Source organism: Ornithorhynchus anatinus, chromosome 1 (genome assembly GCF_004115215.2).
Source record: "Ornithorhynchus anatinus isolate Pmale09 chromosome 1, mOrnAna1.pri.v4, whole genome shotgun sequence".
In the NCBI taxonomy this organism is placed as follows: Eukaryota; Metazoa; Chordata; class Mammalia; order Monotremata; family Ornithorhynchidae; genus Ornithorhynchus; species Ornithorhynchus anatinus.
In genome coordinates this window covers 178,424,594-178,449,736 of record NC_041728.1, presented here as the reverse complement: position 1 = coordinate 178,449,736, position 25,143 = coordinate 178,424,594, and the positions used below count along the sequence as shown (strand labels likewise).

Here is a 25,143-nt window from a genome sequence, read left to right as displayed (position 1 = left end):
CCTTGTATCCTACCCAACACTTAGAACAGTGCTTTGCACATAGTAAGCACTTAACAAATGCCATTATTATTACCTCACCCCTCTGATTTCCTATTCCAATCCAACCCGTACACTCTGCCCCTCTGATGCCAGCCTACTCACTGTACCTCGATCCCGTCTATCTCACCGCTGACCCCTCACCCACGACCTGCCTCCGCCCTGAAACTTCTTCCCTCTTCATAGCAGACGGACGCTCACTCCCCTGACCTTCGAAGCCTTATTGAGAACACATCTCCTCCAAGAGGCCTTCCCTGACTAAGCACTCACTTCTTCCTTTCTCACTCCCTTCTGTGTCGCCTTGTACTTGGGTTGGCACCTTTTATTCACCCCACCCTCCGCCCCACAGCATTTCCGTAACTTATCTGTTTTATATTAATGTCTGTATCCCGCACTCATCCTTATAGGCAGCAGAGGGGACGTCTACCTCCTCGGTTAGGTTGTACTCTCCCAAAGCATTTAGTCCAGTGCTCTGCATGCAGTAAGCATTGAATAAATGCCGTCGATTGGTTGATTCTCCCTCCCCTCTAGCCCCGTGCGGGGCAGGGACCGGCTGAGCCGGTGGCCTTGTATCTGCCCCAGAACCGAGCACAGCGCTTGGCACATAAGTTGTTGCCATTACCTCAACTAACACACTTGCCCCCTCCTTCAAAGCCCTACTTAAAGCTCACCTCCTCCAGGAGGCCTTCCCAGATTGAGCCCCCCTTTTCCTCTGCTCCTCCTCCCCTCCCCATCGCCCTGACTCCCTCCCTCTGCTCTACCCCCCTTGCCCCACAGCACTTGCCTATATATACGTACATATTTATTACTCTATTAATTTTATTAATGATGTGTGTATATATAATTCTATTTATGTATATTGATTCCCCATCTTCTTGTTTGTTGCCTGTCTCCCCCCTTCTAGACTCTGAGCCCGTTGTTGGCTAGGGATTGTCTCTATCTGTTGCCGAATTGTACTTTCCAAGTGCATAGTACAGTGCTCTGCACACAGTAAGTGCTCAAATAATAATAATAATATTGGTATTTAAGCGCTTACTATGTGCCGAGCACTGTTCTAAGCGCTGGGGTAGATACAGGGTAATCAGGTTGTCCCACTTGAGGCTCACAGTCTTAATCCCCACTTTACAGATGAGATAACTGAGGCACCGAGAAGTCAAGTGACTTGCCAAAAGTCACACAGCTGACAGGTGGCGGAGCCGGGATTAGAACCCATGACCTCTGACTCCTAAGGTCGGGCTCTTTTCACTGAGCCACGCTGCTTCTCTGATCGAATGAATGAATAACAATAATAATTGTGGTATTTATTAAGTGCTTACTATGTGCCAGACACTGTAATAATAATAATAATGTTGGTATTTGTTAAGCGCTTACTCTGTGCAGAGCACTGTTCTAAGCGCTGGGGGAGATACAGGGGAATCAGGTTGTCCCACATGAGGCTCACAGTTAATCCCCATTTTACAAATGAGGTAAATGAGGCACAGAGAAGTGAAGTGACTCGCCCACAGTCACACAGCTGACAAGTGGCAGATCCGGGAGTCGAACCCATGACCTCTGACTCCGAAGCCCGGGCTCTTTCCACTGAGCCACGCTGGGGTGGATACAAGCAAATCGGGTTGGATTCAGTCCCTGTCCCTCGTGGGGCTCACAGTCTCAATCCCCATTTTTCAGACGAGGGAACTGAGGCCCAGAGAAGTGAAGCGGCTTGCCCAAGGTCACACACAGCAGACAAGTGGCGCGGTCGGGATTAGAGCCCGTGACGTTCTGAGCTCCCACCCACTGCGCCCTGCTGCTTCTTCCCGTTCGGGGTGGGCGGACCTGAGCCGGGTGGGAGAGCATCGAGTCCTTCCGAAGGCGCTAAAATCCCGTTTGCCCTTCGTATTTCCCAACAGGCCAAATCCACGTGGACAAGAAGTTACGGGACATCCAGTCCCAACTGGATCGAGGGGAGAGGGTCCGAGGGGGACTCCTCACCCACCTGCTGCTCAGCAAAGAGCTGACGCTGGAAGAGATCTATGCCAACATGACAGAGATGCTCCTGGCTGGAGTCGACACGGTAGGTGCCCCGGCCACCCTCCGCCGGACCCCCTGGGGCCCCTCGGCTCTTCCATCGATCCCTTGTACTTATTGAGCACTTACCGTGTGCAGAGCACTGGTCTGAGCGCTTGGGAGAGTACACTAGAACACTCAACAGGACACATTCCCTGCCCACATCGAGCTCACGGTCTAGAGGGGAGACCGACATTAATATACATAAATAAATTTAATAAATAATGATGAAGGTATTTGTTAAGCACTTACTCTATGTGCCAGGCACTGTACTAAGCGCTGGGGTGGATGCGAGCAAATCGAGTTGGACACAGTCCTGTCCCATGTGGGGCTCACAGTCTCAACCCCCATTTGACAGATGAGGTAATTGAGGCACAGAGAATAGTAATAATGATAATGGTATTTAAGTGCTTACTATGTGCCAAACACTGTTCATTATTTCACTCAATAGTATTTATTGAGCGCTTACTATGTGCAGAGCACTGTACGAAGTGCTTGGAACGTACAGTACGGCATCAGATAGAGACGATCCCTGCCCAGTGATGGGCTCACTGTCTAATCGGGGGAGACAGAAGGACAAAAACAAGACAACATAATCACGATAAATAGAATCAAGGGGATGTACGCCTCATTAACAAAATAAAATAAAAATAACCAAATAAAATAATAAAATCTAAGCACTGGGGGAGATGCAAGGTTATTAGGTTGTCCCAGGTGGGGCTCACAGTCTTCATCCCCATTTTTCAGATGAGGTAACTGAAGCACAGAGAAGTGAAATGACTTGCCCAAAGTCACACAGCAGATGAGTGGCAGAACCGGGATTAGAACCCATGACCTCTGACTCCCAAGCCCGGGCTCTTGCCACTAAGCCATGCTGCTCACAGCCTTCCTCCCCATTTTCCAGCTGAGGTAACTGAGGCCCAGGGAAGTGAAGTGACTTGCTCGAGGTCACCCAGCAGACAAATGGCAGAGCCAGAATTAGAACCTGGGACCTTCCGACTCTTAAGCCCATGCTCTATCCACTACACCCTGCTGTTTCTAGGCCTGGGCTCTTTCCACTGGGCCACATTGTTTCCCATTCCATCATCAATTTACAGAGGAGGAAACTAAGACCCAGAGAGGGGAAGTGACTTGTCCAGGGTCACTCAGCAGGCCCGTGGCAGAGGTGGGACTAAAACACACATCTTCTGGCTCCCATTCCTGTGTTTTTCTCCTTAGACCGTGTTGTTTGCAAAATCTCCAGTGAGGGCATTAGGGGTTCTGTAGATAATTCAATAATGATAATAATAATGTTGGTATTTGTTAAGCGCTTACCATGTGCAGAGCACTGTTCTAAGCGCTGGGGTAGATACAGGGTAATGAGGTTGTCCCACACGAGGCTCACAGTCTTAATCCCCATTTTACAGATGAGGGGACTGAGGCCCAGAGAAGTGAAGTGACTTTCCCACAGTCACCCAGCTAACAAGGGGCAGAGCCGGGATTCAAACCCATGACCTCTGACTCCCAAGCCCGGGCTCTTTCCACTGAGCCAGAGCAGTGTGGGCTACTGGATGGAGCTGAGGCCTGGGAGTCAGAAGGACCTGGGTTCTAATCCCGGCTCTGCCACTTGTCTGCTGTGTGACCTTGGGCAAGTCACGCCACTTCTCTGAGCCTCAGTGACCTGATTAGCTTGTATCTTCCCCAGTGTTTAGACCAGTCCCTGGCACATAGTAAGTGTTTTAACAAATACCGTAGAAAGCAGTGTATTTTCCAAAGTTGGACCCTGCGGGGAGGCAGGGTGGTCTAGTGGAAAGAACCTGGACCTGGGGGAGTCCGGTGACCTGGGTTCTACTCCCAGTTCTACCACTTGTCGGCCATGTGACCTTGGGAGAGTCATTTCACCTCTCTGTGCCTTAGTTCCCTCTTCTGGAAAATGAGTATAAGATAAATTGTTAGCTCCATGTGGACTGGGTCCAATCTGATGTAACCTCCCATCCACCCCAGCACTTAGCACATAGTGAGCACTTAATACATATCACAGAATAACTGGCAGTCGTGGTTCTAAAAGTTTGGAGTTTCAGGAAAAGTGTGGGTAAGTATGTAATACCTGATTCAGTTCTTATTGTTAAATTTGTTTTATGGTATTTGTTGAGCACTTATTCATTCATTCATTCAATAGTATTTATTGAGCGATCACTATGTGCAGAGCACTGTACTAAGCGCTTGGAATGGACAGTTCGGCAACAGATAGCAACAATCCCTGCCCATTGACGGGCTTACAGTCTAAAATCGGGGGAGACAGACAGATAAAAACAATAGCGATAAGTAGAATCAAGGGGATGTACATCTCGTTAACAAAATAAATGTGCCAGACACTGTTCTAAGCGTTGGCGTAGTTCATTCGGGCATACTTACTGAGTGCTTACTGTGTGCAGAGCACCGTACTAAGCACTTGGAAAGTACAGTTCAGCAGTAAAGAGAAACAAGCCCTGTCTACACTGGGCTACAAACCCATGTCCTACATGGGGCTCACAGTCTCAGTCCCTGTTTTACAGGTGAGGAAACTGAGGCCCAGAGAAGTGCAGTGACTTACCCAAGGTCACACAGCGGACGAGTGGCGGAGCTGGGATTGGAACCCAGGTCCTTCTGACTCCCAGGACCATGCTCTTTTTTGAGGCCATGCTGCTTCTCTAAATTCAGCGAACCTTTGTGGGTCTGATGGAAGATACGTGTATTTTGGCTTCATGTCCTTTGTGAAATTGCCATTTTCAGATAAATTCTTAATTAACAATGAGCTTTTAAAAACGTAATGCATTTCAGGTGCAGTTTCATTACCATATAATACAAGAAGCAGGTGCACCTGTCCAAAAAACAAAACCAAAACAGAAATAGTAGTAGATGGCAGAAATGTCACAGGGGAATAATTTGGCATAGTTTGCAACTCCAAATCTCAGCAGCTGGAGACGGCATCTTTTTTCACAGATGGAATAGCATCATTTACAAAAAATGAAATGCAGCAATTCAGACGGGCGTGTTGGATTTTTTTTCTTTTATGGTAGTTAAGTACTTACTATGTGTCAAGCACTGTTCAAATAATAATAATGCTAATGATAAGGATGATGGCATTTGTTAAGCGCTAATTATGTGCCAGGCACTGTCCCAAGTACTGGGGTGGATACAGCAAATGGGGTTGGACGCGGTCCCTGTCCCATGTGGGGCTCTCGGTCTCAACCCCCATTTTACAGATGGGATAGCTAAGGCACAGAGAAGTGAAGTTCTCTCTCTTCTCTTGGAATTGTACTTTCCAAGCACTCAATACAGTGCTCTGCACACAGTAAGAGCTCAATAAATATGATTGAATGAATGAATGAAGTGACTTGACAGACAGGTGGCGGAGCAGGGATTAGAACTCATGACCTTCTGACTCTCAGGCCCCTGCTCTATCCACTACATCATGCTGCTTCTCCAAGTGAAGTGGTGGGGTAGATACAAGATGAACAGGTTTGACACATTCTCTGTGCACAAGAGGCTCACAGACTTGGGAGGAGGGAGTAAGAATTCATCCCCATTTTGCAGGTGAGGGAGCCGAGGCCCAGAGAAATTTGTTCATTTATTAATGACGGTATTTGTTAAGCACTTACTATGTGCAGTGCACTGTTCTGAGCGCTGGGGTGGATACAGGGTCATCAGGTTGTCCCACGTGGGGCTCACGGTTTTTTAATCCCCATTTTTACAGATGAGGGAACTGAGGCACAGTGAAATGAAGTGACTTGCCCACGGTCACACAGCAGACAAGTAGGGGAGTGGGGATTAGAACCCACGACCTCTGACTCCCAAGCCCGGGCTCTTTCCACTAAGCCACACGAGAATCTTATTTATTGAGCGCCTGCACGGCGTGCAGAGCACCGTTCTAAGCGCTTGGGGAAGCACAACACAACAAAAGACAGGGACATTCCCTGCCCACAATGAGCTCACAGTCTAGAGTGGGAGAGACAGACATAAACACAAATAAATAAAACGACAGATAAGGACATAAATGGTGTGGGGCTGGGAAGGGGGATGAGCTAAGGGAGCAAGTCAGGGCGACGCAGAAGGGAGTGGGAGGTGAGGAAAAGTGGGGCTTAGTCAGGGAAGGCCTCTGGGAGGAGATGGGCTTTTATTCATTCATTCAATAGTATTTATTGAGCGCTTACTATGTGCAGAGCACTGTCCTAAGCGCTTGGAATGGACAAGTTTTTAGTAAGGCTTTGAAGGCACATGATGAATAGTATTATTACTAGGCATTTGGGAAACATCAAACAGAGAAGGGACACATTGCCTATGAGGAGATTCCACGCCGTCGGAGGGAGGCTGGAGTAGAAATACTCTAACTCGAGTCATCAGGAAGAATAATTTGAGCGGACGATTAGCTAGGCTGCTAGTCACTTAGTCCAGGGACCCACGCCAAGGACCGGTATACTGGACCGGCCCAGAATTCAGACCTCTGGCCGGGGGCCGCAGGGCGACCGAGCTCGTCGCCTTTTCCCTTGGAGTTTGAGGCTCAAACTCTGACCCTTTCTGGCCCCGAACTCCTTCCCCCTTCCTATCCAGCGGACCACCTCGCTTGCCCACCTTCAAAAAGCGCATCTCCTCCGACAGGCCTTTCATTCATTCAGTCAGTCAGTCATATTTATTGAGCGCTTCCTGTGTGCAGAGCACTGTATTAAGCGCTTGGGAGAGTACAATATGATAATAAAAAGACACAGTCCCTACCAACAATGAGCTTTACAGTCTAGAGGGGGACTGTAGTCCGACTAGACCCGCATTTTCCCTTCTCCCGTTCCCTCCTGTGTCACCCTTGCACGTGGATTTGTCCCCCTTACTCCCCATCCCCTCAGCCCACAGCACGCTTGCCAGCGTGGCTCAATGGAAAGAGCCCGGGCTTGGGAGTCAGAGGTCATGGGTTCGAATCCTGGCTCCGTCACTTGTCAGCTGTGTGACTGTGGGCAAGTCACTTCACTTCTCTGGGCCTCAGTTACCGCCTCTGTAAAATGGGGAGCCTCACGCGGGACAACCTGATTACCCCGTATCGACCCCAGCCCTTAGAACGGTGCTCTGCACCTAGTAAGGGCTTAACAAACACCAACATTATTATTATCATCATTATTATTATTGTCCATATCCAGCGTTTATTTTAATGTCCGCCCGTTTCCCCTCCCCCCCCGTAGGTTGCATTCCCTCATGGGCAGGGAATGTTTCTGCCATCTCTGGTGTGTCCTACTCCCCCCAAAAGCCCACTACAGTACTCTGCACAAAACAAGTGCTCAGTAAAATCAGCGCTTAGAACAGTGCATGACACATAGTAAGCGCTTAACGGATACCATTAAATTAGGAAAAAAAAAAAGATGATTGACGGCGCTCCATGTCTGAAAACTCCACCCCAAATCAGCCCGACCTATTTTCAGGGCTTGAGGGGAGGGGTCCAAGGTGTCCCGACGTAGGCTTAAGGGGTGTCCTGGGCATGGTATTGAAGTGCTTCCTATTTGCCAAGCCCTGTTCTAAGCGCTGGGGTAGATACAAGCTACTCAGGTTGGACACAGTCCCTTTCCCGTCTGGGGCTCACGCAGTCTTCATCCCCATTTTATAGAGGAGGTAACTGAGGCACAAAGAAGTGAAATGACTTGCCCAAGGTCACACAGCAGACAAGGGGAGGAGCCTGGATTAGAACCCATGACCTTCTGACTCGCAGGCCTGTGCTGTATCCTCTATAATATGCTGCTGCTTACTACTGTTAAGAGCAATGGGCAATCAATCAGTGGCATTTATAATAATAATAATGTTGGTATTTGTTAAGCGCTTACTATGTGCCGAGCACTAAGCGCTGGGGTAGATACAGGGTAATCAGGTTGTCCCACGGGAGGCTCACTGTCTTAATCCCCATTTTACAGATGAGGTCACTGAGGCACAGAGAAGTGAAGGGACTTGCCCACAGTCACACAGCTGACAAGTGGCAGAGAAGGGATTCGAACCCATGACCTCTGACTCCCAAGCCCACGCTCTTTTCACTGAGCCACGCCGCTTCCCTTATAGAGCGCATACGATGTGCACAGCTCTGTAGTAAGCTCTTGGGAGAGCACAATACAACAGAATTAGCAGACACGCTCCCTGCCCATAGCGAGCTTATAGTCTAGAGGGAGAGTTTTATTACCAAAGCACCTTATATTAGTTATTTTAATTTATTACCCACAACACCCCTGCGAGGTAGAGTTCAGGTATTATTATCTCCATTTTACAGCTGGAGAAGCTGAGGCTTGGGGAGGTGCATAATAATTGTAGTATTTGTAAAGGCGCTTACTATGTGCCAGGCAGTGTACTAAGCGCTGGGGTGGACACAAGCAAATCGGGTCTCAATTTCCCTTTTTACAGTTGAGGTAACTGAGGCACAGTGAAGTGACTAGCCCAAGGCCATCCGGCGGAAGAGTGGCGGAGCCGGCATTAGAACCCGTGACCTTCTGATTCCCGGGCCCGCGCTCTCTCCACTAGTCCGTGCTGCTTCCCAAGTGACTCGCCCAAGGCTCCACAGTAGATAGGGCAGAGCCGGGACTAGAACCCGGGACCTCCGACGCCCGGGGTCGCGGCCCTCCCACTACGCCACACTGCCTCCGTGACGAGTTTCGGGCCTGGAAGTTCTGGATGGAGAAGTTGCTTACCCATCGCTCAATCCGTCAGTGGTATTAATGAACTCTTACTCTTGCAGAGCGGTGTCCTTGGTTTGGGGGAGTCAGTCCTTCGATCATATTTATAATAATTATAATAATGGTATTTATTGAGGGCTTACTATGTGCCAAGCACCGTTCTAAGTGCTGGGGGAGGTACAAGTTCATCAGGTTGACCCACGTGGGGCTCACAGTCTTAATCCCCGTTTCACAGATGAGGGAACTGAGGCACAGAGAAGTGAAGTGACTTGCCCAGAGTCACGCAGCTGACAAGTGGCAGAGCTGGGATTAAAAATAATAATCATGATGGCATTTGTGAAGTGCCTACTCTGTGCAAAGCACCGTTCTAAGCGCTGGGGGGATACAAGGTGATGAGGTTGTCCCACGTGGGGCTCACGGTCTTCATCCCCATTTTACAGATGAGGGAACTGAGACTCAGAGAAGTGAAGTGACTTGCCCAAAGTCACACAGCTGACAAGTGGCGGAGCCGGGATTAGAACCCACGGCTTCGGACTCCCAAGGCCGGGCTCTTTCCGCTGAGCCACACTGCTTCTCTAACCCACAACCTCTGACTCCCAAGCCCAGGCTCTTGCCACTAAGCCACGCTGCTTATCATTCAATAGTATTTATTGAGCGCAGAGCACTGTACTAAGCGCTTGGAATGGACAATTCGGCAACAGATAGAGACAGTCCCTGCCCAGTGACGGGCTCACGGTCTAAACGGGGGAGACAGCAAAGCAAAACAAGTAGTCTGGCGTTGATATCATCAAGATAAATGGAATCGTAGATATGTACACATCATTAAAATAAATAGAAAAATAATATGTACATATTTGCACAGTGCTGAGGGGAGGGGAAGAGGAGCAGAGGGAAAGGGGGGGGCTCAGTCTGGGGCTGCTTCTGCTTACCGTGTGCAAAGCACTGTACTGAGTGCTTGGGAGAGTACAGTCGAACGACAAATAGACACATTCCCTGCCCACATGGAGCTCACCGTCTAGAGGGGGAGGCGGACGTTATCATACATAAATAATCAAATAAATAAATGACAGATATAAACATGAGTACTGTGGGGCTGGAAGGGAGGATGACTTCATTCAATAGTATTTATTGAGCGCTTACTATGTGCAGAGCACTGTACTGAGCGCTTGGAATGAACAAGTCGGCAACAGATAGAGACGGTCCCTGCCGTTTGACGGGCTTACGGTCCGCTCGGGGGAGACGGGCAGACGAGAACGATGGCGATAAATAGAGTCGAGGGGAAGAACATCTCGTAAAAACAACGGCGACTAAATAGAATCGAGGCGATAACAAAATAAATAGGGTAATGAAAATATGTACAGTTGAGCAGACGAGTACGGTGCTGAGGGGAAGGGAAGGGAGAGGGGGAGGAGCGGAGGGAAACGGGGGGAAAAGAGGATAAATGAAGGGAGTAAGTCAGGGTGACGCAGAAAGGAGTGGGAGAAGAGGAGGGTTTAGTCAGGGAAGGCCTCTTGGAGGAGGTGGGCCTTCAGTAAGGCTTGGAACGGAGGGGAGAGCAATTATCCGTCTGATATGAGGAGGGAGGGCGTTCCGGGCCAGAGGAAGGAGGTGGGCGAGAGGTCGGTGGGGAGATAGATGAGCTCGAGGTACAGCGAGGAGGTTGGCATTAGAGGAGCGGAGTGTGCGGGCTGCGTTGGAGGAGGAGACGAGCGAGGTGAGGGAGGAGGAGGCGAGGGGACGGACGGCTTTAAAGCCGACGGAGAGGAGTTTTTGTTGGATGGTCGACCACTGGAGTTCCCTGAGGAGTGAGGAAAAACAGTCTCTCACTCATATTTTTTTGAGCACTGGCTGTGTGCAGAGCACCGTACTAAGCGCTTGAGAGAGTATAATAAAGAATACAATGAAGTTGGTAATAATAATTATCTTCACAGTAATAATAATAATGGTGTTTGTTAAGCGCTTACTATGTGCCGGGCGCTGTACTAAGCACGGGGCAAATCGGGTTGGACACAGTCCCAGTCCCACTTGGGCTCACAGTCTTAATCCCCATTTTGCAGATGAGGGAAACGAGGCACAGAGAAGTGAAGTGACTTGCCCAGGGCCACACAGCAGATATGTGGCGGATCTGGGATTAGAATCCATGAGGGGCTCTCTCCCTTACTCCACGCGGCCACGATCCCTGCCCACAACCGAGCAGGAGAGACAGAAAAAAAATAAATTAAACTTGGGGGGAGCAACAGAGTCTAATTCAGCTCCCTTCGGTTATATTTATTAAGCCCTTAATGTGTGCAGAACACTGTACTGAACACTTGGGAGAGGACGATATAACAATAAACAGACACATTCCTATCTATCTAAGTGCTCCAGGGGTGGGGTGAGTATCGAAATGCTTAGGGAGTGTATATACGGGAAAGTGCCTACCAATTCTGTTGTACTGGACTCTCCCTTGGGTGTTTAGTACAATGCTCTGCACACAGTAAACACTCAATAAATGCCTTTGATTGGTTGATACAAGTGCAGAGGCGACACAGTAGAGAAACAGTGTGGCTTAGTGGAAAGAGCAGGGTCCTGGGAGTCGGAAGAACCTGGGTTTTAATCTTGGCTCTGCTATTTGTCTGCTGTGTGACTGTGGGCAAGTCACTTCACTTCTCTGGCCTCAGTTCCCTCATTTGTCAAAGGGAGATGAAGACGGTGAGCCCCATGGGGGACAGGAACTCTGCCCAACCTGACTGACTTGTTTCTACCCTAGGGCTTATAACAGTGCTTGGCACAGTGCTCTGCACACAGTAAGTGCACAATAAATATGAACGAATGAAGGGAAGCGGCGTGACGTAGTGGCTAGAGCCCGGGCCTGGGAGTCAGAAGGTCATGGGTTCTAATCTCAGCTCCGTGTCTTGTCTGCTGTGTCATCTTAAATCAAATTATTATTTTCACTTCTCTGTACCTCAGTTGCCTCATCTGTAAAATCGTAATAATAATTATGGTATTTAAGTGCTTACTATGTGCCAGGCACCGTTCTAAGCGCCGGGGCGGATACAGGCAAATCGGGTTGCACACAGTCCCGTCCCACGTGGGGCTCACAGTCTCAATCCCCATTTTACAGATGAGGTAGCTGAGGCCCAGAGAAGTCAGGTGACTTGCCCAGGCTCACACAGCAGATGAAGCGTCGGAGCCGGGATTAGAACTCGTGTCCTCCTGACTCTCAGGCCCAAGCTCCGTCCACTATACCGTGCTGCTTAAAATGGGCAATAAGACCGTGAGTCCTCTGCGGGACAGGACTTCTGTCTACCCTGATTTGCTTGTATCCACTCCAGCGCTTAGTACAGTGCCTGGCTTAACAAACACCATAATTATTATAGAGTAAGTGCTTAAGAGATGCTAATATCATTATCATTATCATCACCCCAGTGCTTCGAACAGTGCCAGGCACGTCATCAGCACTTAATAAATGCCATTAAAACCAGTAAGGTGGGAGAATAGGGTGGGGAGATGAGAGGCTGGTCAGGGAAGACTTCCCGGAGGAGATGGGATTTTAGTAGCGCCGTGAAGGTGGAGAGAGCGGCCGCCTGTCGGATCTGAAGAAGGAGGGAGTTCCAGGCAGGAGGAGGGGATGTGGGCGAGGGGTTGGCAGCGAGAAAAAGAGCGAGGGCCGGACAGCGAGTAGGCTAGCGGGAGAGGAGCCAAGCGAACGGGCCACAGCGGAGCGTGAGGGGACCCTGTTGTCGGAAGGCATCGCGCGAGTAGGCGGAATCTCGTCTCCTCCGGATACGTTTGGGATTTTAATTCTGGAGCAGATTCCGAGAGACCGGATTTGTCGGGGCGTAAACCTGGCAGGATCCCGCCTTCTCCGTTTAGCCAACACGCTGCCGTCACTGGGCTCTGTCCCACTGGCGTGGGTCCGTGTCTAAAAACACGTCCCCTCCGCGAGGGAAAGCCACCCATCCTCTCCCCGCCATCGTCGAGTCTGGGCCGTTTTCATAATCCTCTTTAATTTTCTTTTCGTGTGTGTGTGTGTGTGTATGTGTTGTGTGTATGTGCCTGTGTGTGTGTGTTGTGTGTGTGTGTGTGTGTTTGTGTTTGCTGGTTTCTTTACTAGACTTCTTTCACTTTGTCCTGGGCAGCGTACCTGTTGGCAAGACACCCAGAAGTCCAGCAGTCCGTGTACGTCCAGATAGCCAATAACCTGCACAGAGACCAGGCCCCCACTGCCCAGGATGTTCCCAGGATTCCCCTGGTCAGAGCGCTGCTCAAGGAAACCCTCCGGTAAAAGCCCCGACCGCTCAAGTCACAGATCTCACCTGGATGCCTTGGCTTTCTCTCTTCTCCTCCTCAGCCTGCGTGTTAAATAGTCGTAATAACGGTGATATTTTATAATAATAATAGTGTTGGTATTCGATAAGCGCTTACTATGTGCAGGGCACTGTTCTGAGCGCTGGGAGGGTCATCAGGTCGTCCCACGTGAGGCTCACGGGCTTCATCCCCATTTTCCTCACTGAGGCCCCGAGAGGTGTAGCGACTTGCCCACAGTCACACGGCTGCCAAATGGATTCGAACCCATGACCTCTGACTCCCAAGCCCGGGCTCTTCCCACTGAGCCACGCTGTTTGTTAAGCGCTAACTATGTGCCAAGCACTGTTCTGAGCCCTGGGGTAGATGCAGGCTATAATCGGGGTGGACACAGCCCCTGTTATTCATTCATTCATCCAACAGTATTTATCACGCACTTACTTTGTTCAGAGCACCGTACTAAGCGTTTGGGAAAGTAGCAGCGTGGTCTAGTGGCAAGAGCCCGGGCTTGGGAGTCAGAGGTCCTGGGTTCTAATCCCGGCTCTGCCACTTGTCAGCTGTGTGACTTGGGGCAAGTCACTTCACTTCTCTGGGCCTCAGTTCCCTCATCTGTAAAATGGGGATTGAGACTGTGAGCCCCATGGGGGACAACCTGATTACCTTGTGTCAACCCCAGCGCTTAGAACAGTGCTTGGCGCATAGTAAGCGCTTAACAAATACCATAATAATAATGCAGTACAACAATAAACAGTGACCGTCCCTGCCCACAACGAGCTCGCAGTCTAGAGGTCTTGAAGTTTTCTGTAGAAAGATGATCCGGGCAGCAGAGCGAAATAGGGACTGGAAGGGGGAGAGGCAGGAGGTCGGGAGATCAGCAGAGAGGCCGATGCAGAAATCAAGGCGGGATAGGATGAGTGTATTAACATGGCAGCAGTCTGGAAGGAGAGGAAAGGGCGGATTTTAGCAACGTTGTGAAGGTGGGACCGACAGGATTTGGTGACGGATTGAATAAGTGGGTTGAATGAGAGAGAGGAGTCAAGGAAAAAGCCGAGGTGACGGGTTTGTGAGACGGGAAGGTCGGTGGGAAAACGTCTACAGTGACGGGAAAGTCCAGGAGAGAACAGGATTTGTGGGGGAAGATAAGGAGCTCCGTTTGGAACGTATTGAGTTTGAGGTGACGAGAGGACAGCGAAGTAGAGATGTCTTGAAGGCAGGAGGAGATGCGAGCCTGCAGAGAGGGAGAGAGACTGGGGAGGAGATGGAGATTTGGGGATCATCTGCATAGAGATGGTAGTTGAAGCCGTGGGAGCGAATGAGTTCTCCGAGGGAATGAGTGTAGATGGAGAATAGAAGGGGACAGAGAACTGAACCTCGAGGGACCCCCACCAGTTAGACTGTCAGGTCGGCAAGGAGGCTGATGCAGTAATCCAGGTGGGATGGGATGAGTGATTTGTACTAATGTTACACTTTGGTAGCATTAGTACACTTTGGTAGCACCTGGATGGAGAGGAGAGGGATTTTAGCAGTGTTGTGAGGGTGGAACCGACAAGATGTTATGATGGAATGTAAACCTGTTACCTCCCTCAATTTGCTCTCAGAACCTAGGGCTTTGGGTCAGATCCCAAAGCGGATTCAGTGAGTCAGTCAATCATTTTTAGTGAGCACTTACCGTGTGCCGAGCACTGTACTAAGTGCATGGGATAGGACAGTATAACGATAAGCCGATACATTCCCTTCCCACCACGAGCTTACAGTCTACGACAATCTCGGTTCAAAGCGATTTTCAACTTCTCTCTACTTTCTTACAGGTTATTCCCAGTATTACCAGGAAATGGCAGAGTCACCCAAGAAGATCTTGTGATCGGCGGCTATCTAATTCCCAAAGGGGTGAGTCTTCAGTGGGCTGAGGGGAAAGTGGTTTGTAAAGCCCTTTAGTAAAGCCGAGGGATTTGGACACACCCGGTCGCAGTTTTATAGGGGTTTGGACCACTTCAATAGAGGACAAGGAAGACTGCTGTTAAACTTAGTTTTGATGATCCAGTTGTGGCCCCATCTCCCACCTACCATTCCTCTCTGAACGAATGAGTCGTCTACACCCCCCCCCCCTTCCTTTCTTGAACCCCCTCCGATCTGGCTTCCACCCCGTTCACGCCAACAAAACTCGCCCCTCAAAGATCACCGATGATTTCCTTCTTGCCAGATGTAATGGCCTCTACTCCATCTTAACCCTCCTCAACCTCTCAGCTGCCTTCCGACCCTGTCAACCACCCCCTCCTCCTGGAAACGTTATCCAACCTCGGCTTCACTTACACTGTCCTCTCCTGCTAACTCTATCTTCTCTTATCTCTCTGGTCGCTCATTCTCAGTCTCCTTCGAGGGCCCCTCCTCTGCCTCCCACCCCCTGACCGTTGGAGTCCCTCAAAGCTCCGTTCTAGGTCCCTTCTGTTCCCCACTCCCTTGGAGAACTCATTCGATCCCCACTGTTATCTCTATACAGGAGATTCCCAAATCTACATCTCTAGCCCCGAGTACTCTCCTTCTCTGCAGTCTCGCATTTCCTCTTGCCTTCAGAACATCTTCACTTGGACATCCCGCTGACACCTCACATTTAACGTGTCCAAAAACAGAACTCCTTGTCTTCCCACCCAAACCCTGCCCTCCCCGTACCTTTCCCATCACTGTAGACAGAACCACCATCCCCCCCGACTCACAAACCCACGGTCTTGGCGTTATTCTCCAACTCATCTCTCTCTTTCAACTCACACACTCAGTGTCACAGAATCCTGTCGGTCCCACCTTCACAACATCGTTAAAACCCACCCTTTCCACTTCATCCAACCTGCTACCATGTTAATCCAATCACTAATCCTATCCTCGCCTCGACTTCCGCATCCTCCTCCTCGCTGACCTCTGTCACGCGTCGCCCGGGGACGGGTTCGTTCGGGAACCGGCGAGGCGAGAGAGAGAGACTGGGGACAGAAAGCCTGAGTTTATACGAAATTTATTCCATGAGGCGATTTGAATTATTTTATTATTTTGGACGCAGCCAATTGAATTATTTGATTATTTTAGATGTGGCAAATTGAGCTTCCCTTTCGGGAGGAATTTGATTATTTAATGATATTAGAACTTCCCTAAAGGGAGGAGTATACTTATATGTTACTCGCACGTGGCGGAACACCCAGGTCCCACCCAGGAGAAATTGACTTATGGTTTTGTTCGCACACGTTGAGGCGGCTACCTCCCATCCACGAGCACTTCCCGCTCGGGAGGAATCGATTTATGCGTTAGACCCCCATGGCGAAGCCCCTGGCTTCCAGGGCCCACGAGCGTTCGGCGGGACGGGACCCTCACCCGTCCGTCCCACGGCTCCTCACTCGGTGCAGGCAGAGCGGCCTTCTCACGCTCTGGGCAGAGGCGTCCCGCAGCCGGCCGCTGCGAGTCTCGATCCGCTGGACAGAAGGTCAGAGGCTGCAGCTATTTATCACCTATGCTCTTGGGCCCTTCCAGCTTCTGACTTCAGTTTATCCAATTTCTGCCCTCCCCCCTCCTCCATACCTAATTCGATTGGCCCGGGGGAGAGGGCCGCCTTCTGTATTCCCGGCTTGGTCAGTCAACCTAGCTGTTTTGGGGGTGAGGGCGGTATCCCACCTGCACTCCCAGTCCCGCCTGCTGCTCGGGGGTCACGAGATAGCATTTAACCTTGAGGTGCTGGGTACCCCGGGGTCACCTTGGGACAACCTCCCCGCCTCCCGTCTCTTCCCGCTCCAGTCCGTATGTCACTCTGCTGCCCAGATCATTTCTGTAAGAAAACTTTCAGTCCGTGTTTCCCCACTTCTCAAGAGCCTCCGGCAAGTTCCTGTCCACCTCTGCATCAGATGGAAATTCCTCCCCGTTGACTTTAAAGCCCTCAACCACCCGGCCCCCTCCTATTTTCTCTCTCTGATTTCTACTGCAACACAGCACACTCACTTCTCTCCTCTAATGCCAACCTACTCCCTCTACCTGGATCTCGTCTGTCTCACTGCCGTCGGCTTTCCCCCGTCCTCCCTCTGGCCTGGACCTTCCTCCCGCGTCATATCTGACAGACCGCCACTCTCCCCGCCTTCAAACTTTAATTAAAATCTTATTCTTTTATTTATGATTTATTTATTTATTAACTTTTATAAAAATCTCACCTCCTCCAAGGGGCCTTCCCCGACTGAGCCCTCATTTCCTTTATTCCCTCTCCCTCTGCGTTACCCTTTCACTTCGATTTGTACCCCTTATTGACCTCCCCCTCAGCCCCCCAGCACTTATGTATATATCCGTAATTTATTTTCATGTTCATCTCTCCCTCTAGACTGTAAGCGCCTTGTGGGCAGGGAATGTCTACTAACTCTTGTTATATTTTTCCGCTCTCCAAGTGCTCTGCACACGGTAAGTGCTCAGCGAATAGGATCGATTGGTGTGCTTGGGAGAGTACGGTTCGGTGGAGTTGGTAGATATGTTCCCTGCCCAGAAGGAGCTTACGGTCCAGAGTGGGGAGACGGGCATTAAAATAAATTACAGATATGGTCGTAAGTGCTGTGGGGTGAATATCAAGTGCTTAAAGAGGACAGAGCCAAATGCAAAGGTGACGCAGAAAGGAGAGGGAATAGAGGAAATGAAGAGTTAGTCGGGGAAAGGCCCCCGGGAGGAGCTGTGATTTCAATAATAATGTTGGTGTTTTGTTATTTGTTATTGAGAAGCAGCGTGGCTCAGGGGAAAGAGCCCGGGCTTGGGAGTCAGAGGTCATGGGTTCGAATCCCGGCTCGGCCACTTGCCATCTGTGTGACTGTCGGCAAGTCACGTAACTTCTCTGTGCCTCAGTTCCCTCATCTGTAAAATAGGGATGAAGACTGTGAGCCTCACGTGGGACAACCTGATGACCCTGTATCTACCCCAGTGCTTAGAGCACATAGTAAGCGCTTAACAAACACCAACATTATCATTTCAATAAGAGTTTGAAGGTGGAGAGAGTGGTGTGGCCTGTCGGATATGAAGGGGAAGGGGGTCCCAGGCCAGAGGCAGGACGTAGATCAGGGGGCCGCGGCAGGATAACGCTCAGTACGGTGCTCTGCACACGGTAAGCGTGCAATACAGTGGATTGATGGTAGACAAGATCAAGAAACAGAGATTAGCTTGGCGTTAGAGGAGTGAAATTTGCAGGCTGGGCTGTGACGGGAAATGAGGGAGGATAGATACGAGAGGGCAAGGGGATCGAGTGCTTCAGAGCTCTCTATTATCCTTCTCCCGAGCGCCTAGTACAGTGCTGTGCCCCAGTAGACCGTCAGCTCCTTGACGGCAGGAAACATATCTCCTAACTCTGTTGTAATCTCCCAGTAGTTAGAAACAGTGCTCAGCTCAGAGGAAGCACTTGATAAAAGCCATTAATTGATTGGTTGATTGGTACATTGCACACTGTACAGGAAGCAGCTTGGAAAGAGCCTGGGTCCGGGAGTCAGAGGACCTGGGTTCTAATCTCGGCTCTGCCACCTACCTGCTGTGTGACCTGGGCAAGTCGCTTCACTTCTTTGGGCTTCAGTTACCTCATCTGGAAAATGGGGATTGAGACTGTGAGCCCCATGTGGGATAGGAACTGTATCCAACCCGTTTATCTTGTATCTACCCAAGTGCTTAGAGAACAATGCTTGACACCTAGTAAGTGCTTAACAAATACCACAAATATTATCATTAGTCTTATTAATATTAATATTATTAATCATCCCAGCTGCACCACATACCTGCTGTGTGACCTTGGACAAGTCACTTAATTTCTCTAAGCCTCAATTAAATCTTCTGTAAAATGGGGATTCAATCCCTGTTCTCCCTCCTACTTAGAATGTGAGTCCCTTGTGGGACCTGAGTATCTTGTATCGACCCCAGAGAAGCAACGTGGCTCAGTGGAAGGAGCCCGGGCTTTGGAGTCAGAGGTCATGGGTTCGAATCCCTTCTCTGCCACTTGTCAGCTGTGTGACTGTGGGCAAGTCACTTAACTTCTCTGTGTCTCAGTTACCTCATCTGTAAAATGGGGATTAAGACTGTGAGCCCCACGTGGGACAACCTGATTCCCCTGTGTCTACCCCAGCGCTTAGAACAGTGCTCTGCACATAGTAAGCGCTTAACAAATACTACTGTTATTCTTATTATTATACAGTGCTTGACCTATAATAAGATATAATAACAGATATCACAGTCATTATCATAATTGTTATAATAATAATTATTGTATTTGTTAAGCGCTTACTATATGCCAAGCACTGTTCTGAGCCCCGGAGTAGATACTCATTCAATTCATTCAATAGTATTTATTGAGAGCTTACTATGTGCAGAGCACTGTACTAAGCGCTTGGAATGAACAAGTCGGCAACAGAGACGGTCCCTGCCGTTTGACGGGCTTCATCAAGGTGGACACAGTCCCTGTCCCCCAAGGGGCTCACAGTCTCAATTCCCATTTTATAGATGAGGTCCCTGAGGTCCAGAGAAGTGTAGTGTCTTGCCCAAGGTCACGCAGCAGACAGGTGATGGAGCCGGGATTAGAACCCAGGTTCTAGTTTTCAGGCTACTGAGTGTTTACTGTGTGCAGAGCTCTGTACTAGATGCTTGGGAGGGCTCCTGGGTCCTCCTCCTGGCCCAGGTTCTATCCACTAAGCCAAGGTGCTTCTCTTTGTTATTATTACTATGATTATTACCATTATTTTTTCATGGTTTCTTAGACCCAGCTGGCCCTGTGTCACTATGCCACCTCTTACGAGGATGAGAATTTCCCTCTGGCGACGGAGTTCCGGCCCGAGCGCTGGCTGAGGAAAGGCAACATGGACCGAGTAGACAATTTTGGTTCCATCCCCTTTGGTTACGGAATTCGCAGCTGCATAGGAAGAAGAATAGCCGAACTGGAATTTCACCTCGTCATGATTCGGGTAAGAACGCGCCTCCTTCCCAGATGGCCCCATTCCTCCCTCCTGCCACTGCCTGTTGCGTGACCTTGGCCAAGTCACTTCACTTCTCTGGAACTCAGTTACCTCATCTGGAAAATGGGGATTGAGACTGTGAGCCCAATGTGGGACAGGGACTTTGTCCACCCCATTTGCTCGTATCCGCCCCGGCGCTCAGAACAGCGCCTGGCCCATAGTAAGCACTTAACAAATACCACACTAATAATAATAATAATGATGGCATTTGTTAAGCGCTTATTATGTGCAAAGCACTGTTCTAAGGGCTGGGGAGGATACAGGGTGATCAAGTTGTCCCACGTGGGGCTCACAGTCTTAATCCCCATTTTACAGATGGGGGAACTGAGGCCCAGAGAAGTTAAGTGACTTGCCCACAGCCACACAGCTGACAAGTGGCCGAGCCGGGATTTGAACCCATGACCTGTGACTCCCAAGCCCGGGCTCTTTCCACTGAACCACGCTGCTTCGCAGGCCCTGGCCATATTGACTACTAGGGTAAATTTGGATGTTCTCCAAGATCTGTTTGGAAGTTTCATCGCGGCCACCTTTCCCGGCCACCTTTCCTGACGCGCGTTGACAACCTCAAACTCCAAGAAGCAGTGGAGGCTGCCGCTCGGAAATGACGAGTGAGCCCCGGGTCCCAATCCTCAGTCAGTTGTATTTTTGAGCGCTTACTGTATGCCGAACACTGTTCTAAGTGCTTGTGAGATACCATAGAACAGTAGAACAAACACATTCCCTGCCCGCAACGAGTTTACAATCTAGAGGGGAAGACAGACGTGAATAGAAATAGAGCAATTAAATTAGAGTCGTCTGGGCCCAGAACCCCGCAGAGGGGTCGGTAAAGGATTACCGGTTGGACATCAGGGCGAGGGGATGGGTGCCACCGTGTTGGCCCCAGGGAGGGTTGGAAAGGCCCAAGGGATGATGATAGGGGAGGGGGTGGAATTTGGCGAACCGGTTGCCCCGCTGTTGGGTCAGTGGAAAGGGCACAGCTCGTCCCGGGACTCCCCTGTAACTGGCTCACGTAAGGGAAGACTGCACGTGCACCTTGTGCTGCTCCGCGCCCCTGCCCGCCTCCTTGCTCGTGGCGCCCTGGGCCCTGGCGGAAACCCGGCGGGCAGGGGTCACCAGACAGTGCGGGTGGAGCTGAGCGAGCCCCTAGCGCTAGAATCAACTCCTCCGGACGGGATTTCAATCCTGAAATCTCAGGATCAAGGCTGTCTGTCCTTCCGAATGTGAAACTCCGTTATCAGCATCGTTATTGTCATCTAAGGGAAAAAGGGTTTTCTCCTCCCCTCTTGAACTCTCTTCTCTGTGCTCTTTTGACTCTCTCTCATCTCTCTCTCCCATCTCTCTGCTGTCTCTCCATCTCTCTTTCTCTCTCCCATCTCTGTCTCCCCATCTCTCTCTCCCTCCCCCTCCATCTCCCTCTCCCTCCCCATCTCTCTTCCTCCCATCTCTCCTTCTCCTCTCTCTCCCATCTCTCTATCTGTCCTTTCTCCTTGCTTTCCAGGGAATTCAGGTAAGATCTGGAACTAGAGATTTTCATGATGGAACTTGAAGGTTAAACCTCTTTTACAGTTCTGCTCCCCGAATCTTTCGTTCCAGGTTTTCAGGCTAATCCACGACCAAAGGAAAGATTGTGGGTTGAAACTGAGAAGTCAGTTGAGTGTTTTCTTTGAGGGAATATTGCAGCAGCAACTCGGCAGAAGCAGGGTGGGCTAGTGGAAAGAGCCCGGGCCTGGGAGTCAGAGGACCTGGGTTCTAATCCCGCTCGGCAACTTGTCTGCTTGGGTGACCTTCGGCAAGTCACTTCACCTCCCTGTGCCTCAGTTTCCTCAACTGTAACGTAGCTGGGGGAGGTTCAGTCCCTGTTCTCCCTCTACTTAGTCGATGCACCCCAGGTGGGACCGGGACCATCTCCAACTCAGTTATCTTGTAATTGGTCAGTCAGTCCTATTTAATGAGCACCTACTGTGTGCAGATCCCCCACTAAGCGCTCGGGAGAGTACAATATGACAATAAACGGACACATTCCCTGTCCACAATGAGGTTACAGTCTAGAGTTTACAGCTCTGTGGTATTGTATCCTCCCAAGCTCTTAGTACAGAGCTCTGCACACAGTAAGCGCTCAATAGATATCTAGTGCCGTACTCCAGTAGAGAGCTTGGCACATAGTAAATACTTAACCAAGACCAAAGCTTATTCTTAATAATTTATTCACGTTGCCTGGGGTGCAAAACTTTGAAGCTGATTGACCAGATTCAACAGCAGAAGTGTGAATAATCATAATAATTATATTTATTATGATGATTATGGTCTTTATCAGCGGCTTAGCCTGTGCAAAGCACTGCGGTCAGTCTGAAGTGGCTTCATCAAGTTGGCAGTCTGCAGGTTTTCTACATTTAAAGCCTTCTAGACTGGAAGCTCACTGTGGGCAGGGAACGTGTGTCTGTAATATTGTTCTGTTGTACTCTCCCGGGAGCTTAGTACGGCACTCTGCTCACAGTAAGCACTCAACAAATACTAGAGCACCTCTGATCTCTTTCTCGTTTCAGTTGCTTCAACACTTTGAAATCAAAACATCTCCCCAAACTAAAACGGTTCCTGCCAAAACGCATGGACTTCTGACTCCCGGAGGCGCCATCAACGTGAAATTTGTCAGTCGGAAGTGAAACTCGATGTTTCCGAACGTTTCCGCGGGCTCTTTGCCGGGGGCGGGGGAGGATCGTCTTCAATTTCCCGGACTGAGGCTCAGCGATCTCTCATCTCGCTGGTGACTTGAAAGGAATCACAAGATCTGTCCGTGTTGAGGGCTGGCTTGATTCCTGAAGGAACTTCAAGATTCTATTTGCTGCAGGAAAGAGCAGTCTACATCTCTGGGAGAGAATGTCTCTTTTACCGTACCAGTCCAGAAATTGTCTTAGCCTGATCCTGGGGCCCGGTGCCATTGTATTTTGTTGTCCATTACATTTTCTTCCTCTTGGATTGCACTGTAGTTTTTTTTTTTTTTTAACGTTTTCCTAAACGGTCGGGAAAGGAAGACGAGTCTAAAAGTGTGAGTTCCTTTATCAGGTACAAAAGGTGGGGCGTGTGTTCTCCGACAGCTACTTAAAGAGGGAATGTTGGCAAGCAGTTGCTATTATTTGCTTGGTAAATTGAGAGCTTCCGGTGATTTGGGGAACTACCATCCTTTTGAGAGGAGAAAGTCCAGGTCCTTACCTTGGGCTGCAAGTTTCAGTTCTGAGGAAGAAAAGCACCACACCAACAAAACCAAATTTTTATTCCTTTCTGTAAACTGACAGCTTTTACACGGGCAAGACCCACTGAAGCCAGAAGACATGAAAATGGAAGGAGAAAACGGCCCAGTAAAATTAGAAAAGGCTTCATGAGTTCAAATGCCAAGAACGCCCACTTTCCCTGTTCAATTTGAGTGCTTCCCTGAGGTGACACAAAGCCGCCACATAAAAACTAGAATCCGAACCTGACTCAGTAGTTGCTTTTGTCACTGGACGATTAAAGAGATCGAAAGAGGACCAAGATGAAATGAAAAAGTCTTGCCTAGTTTTAGGAGGGTGTCTACTTCTAAAACCTAGGCAGTTATGGCCCAAGATGAGTAAAGATGAGGCATCGGTGCTTTTAAATACTGGAACAGGAGACAGCTTAGCGTGATTATTATTGTTATGGTAATCGTTAAGCACTTACTGTGTGCCAAGCACTGTTCTAAGCTCTGGGGTAGATACAAGTTAATCAGATTAGACACCGTCCCTGTCCCATATGGGGTTCGTGGTCTTAATCCCCATTTTTACGATTGAGGCAGTGAGGCACAGAGAAGTGAAGTGACTAGCTCGAGGTCGTGCAGCAGACAATTGGCAGAGTCAGGTCCTTCTGACTTGCAGACCTGTGCTCCCTCCACTAAAGCCAGAATGCTTCTCCTCTAGGCCACGGTAGGATGATGGAAGGACGGTCTCTCCTGGGGACCGAAAGACGAGACTCGGCCCCCAGTCTTCAGGACTGGATCCTGTGGGAAGGAATTGGGTCAAGTGCTAGTGGTTTGGGCAGCAACACTCACGTGATCTTGCCTTCCTGCCGTGGCCCGAGGACCACATGGGAGTCGGAAGGCAGGGTTGCCCCACTTTGTGAGGGGCAGGTGTGGGACTCACTTGTGGTCATAGCGACCACGACCCAAGCCTGTTGCCTGGCCGGAGTGCCATGACCTGTGGCTGGGGCCTCGGTCGCCCTTACGTGTCGGCCTGGATGTGGAGTCTAATCCCGGCTCGGCCACTTGTCTGCCGGGTGACCTCGGACAACTCGCTTAACCTCTCTGTGCCACTGTTTCCTATTCTTTAAAACGGGGATTCAATCCTACTCCTTCCTACTTAGATCGAGAGCCCCGTGTGGGACAGGGACTGTGTCCAGGGTGATTATCTTGTATCTACCCCAGCACTTAGAACTGTGCCATAATAAGTGCCAAGATAATAATAACGATAATAATAAAAGATTCCCGCTAAGCCCCTCCACCCCTCGGAACACTGTAACTGGTTCTTCCCTCCGAAACTTTTCCCGCTGACAGATCGCCGCGGGCAGGCGAAGCTGGGACTCAGCATTGTACCTCTCAGCCTCCGTCGACATCTTTGCCTTTGTCATCTTCCCTCATGGCACTTGACTAGATGGCAGGCTCTTTGAGAGCAGGGGGTAGCTTCTGTGGGCAAGTCACTTCTCTGTGCCTCAGTTCCCTCATCTGTAAAATGGGAATTACCTGCGAGCCTCACGTGGGACAATCTGATTACCTTGTATCTACCCTAGCGCTTAGAACAGTGCTCTGCCATAGTAAGCGCTTAACAAATACCAACATTATTATTATTATTCTAATTAGTACAGTGCTCCGTCCTCAGTCGGCCCTCAAAATACCACGGATTGACCAGTCACAAGATTCTTGAGGAGGAGGAAGGTCCCTAGTTCCTTCCTACTAGTACCTAGTACGGCCCTTCTTGATGGGTGAAGAAGAGAGTGACCCCTGCTCAGAGAGAGGGGTCTGAATGCTGCCAAAGGGCTTCCTGGGTCCTTGCTCCCCTCCTCCTCAGCCCCCGGCCCCCTCTCCGGACTGAAGGCTCTTCCTACCTTCCCGGAGCTGTGCAGATCGT

The 25,143-nt window shown here is 49.9% G+C and overlaps 1 protein-coding gene across 1 annotated transcript in view; it reads left to right on the top strand.

Moving 5' to 3' along the window:
• LOC100089911 (cytochrome P450 27C1) overlaps positions 1–23,482 on the top strand; it is a 40,363-nt gene extending 16,881 nt beyond the window's left edge. Inside the window, exons 6-10 of the mRNA XM_029063000.2 lie at positions 1,926–2,089; positions 12,832–12,998; positions 14,831–14,909; positions 19,760–19,963; positions 22,558–23,482. Of these exons, the coding sequence (XP_028918833.1) occupies positions 1,926–2,089; positions 12,832–12,998; positions 14,831–14,909; positions 19,760–19,963; positions 22,558–22,674 (731 nt within the window). The 3' untranslated portion in view covers positions 22,675–23,482. The remainder of the gene's footprint in view (positions 1–1,925; positions 2,090–12,831; positions 12,999–14,830; positions 14,910–19,759; positions 19,964–22,557) is intronic.
• The last annotated feature ends 1,661 nt before the right edge of the window (positions 23,483–25,143 follow it).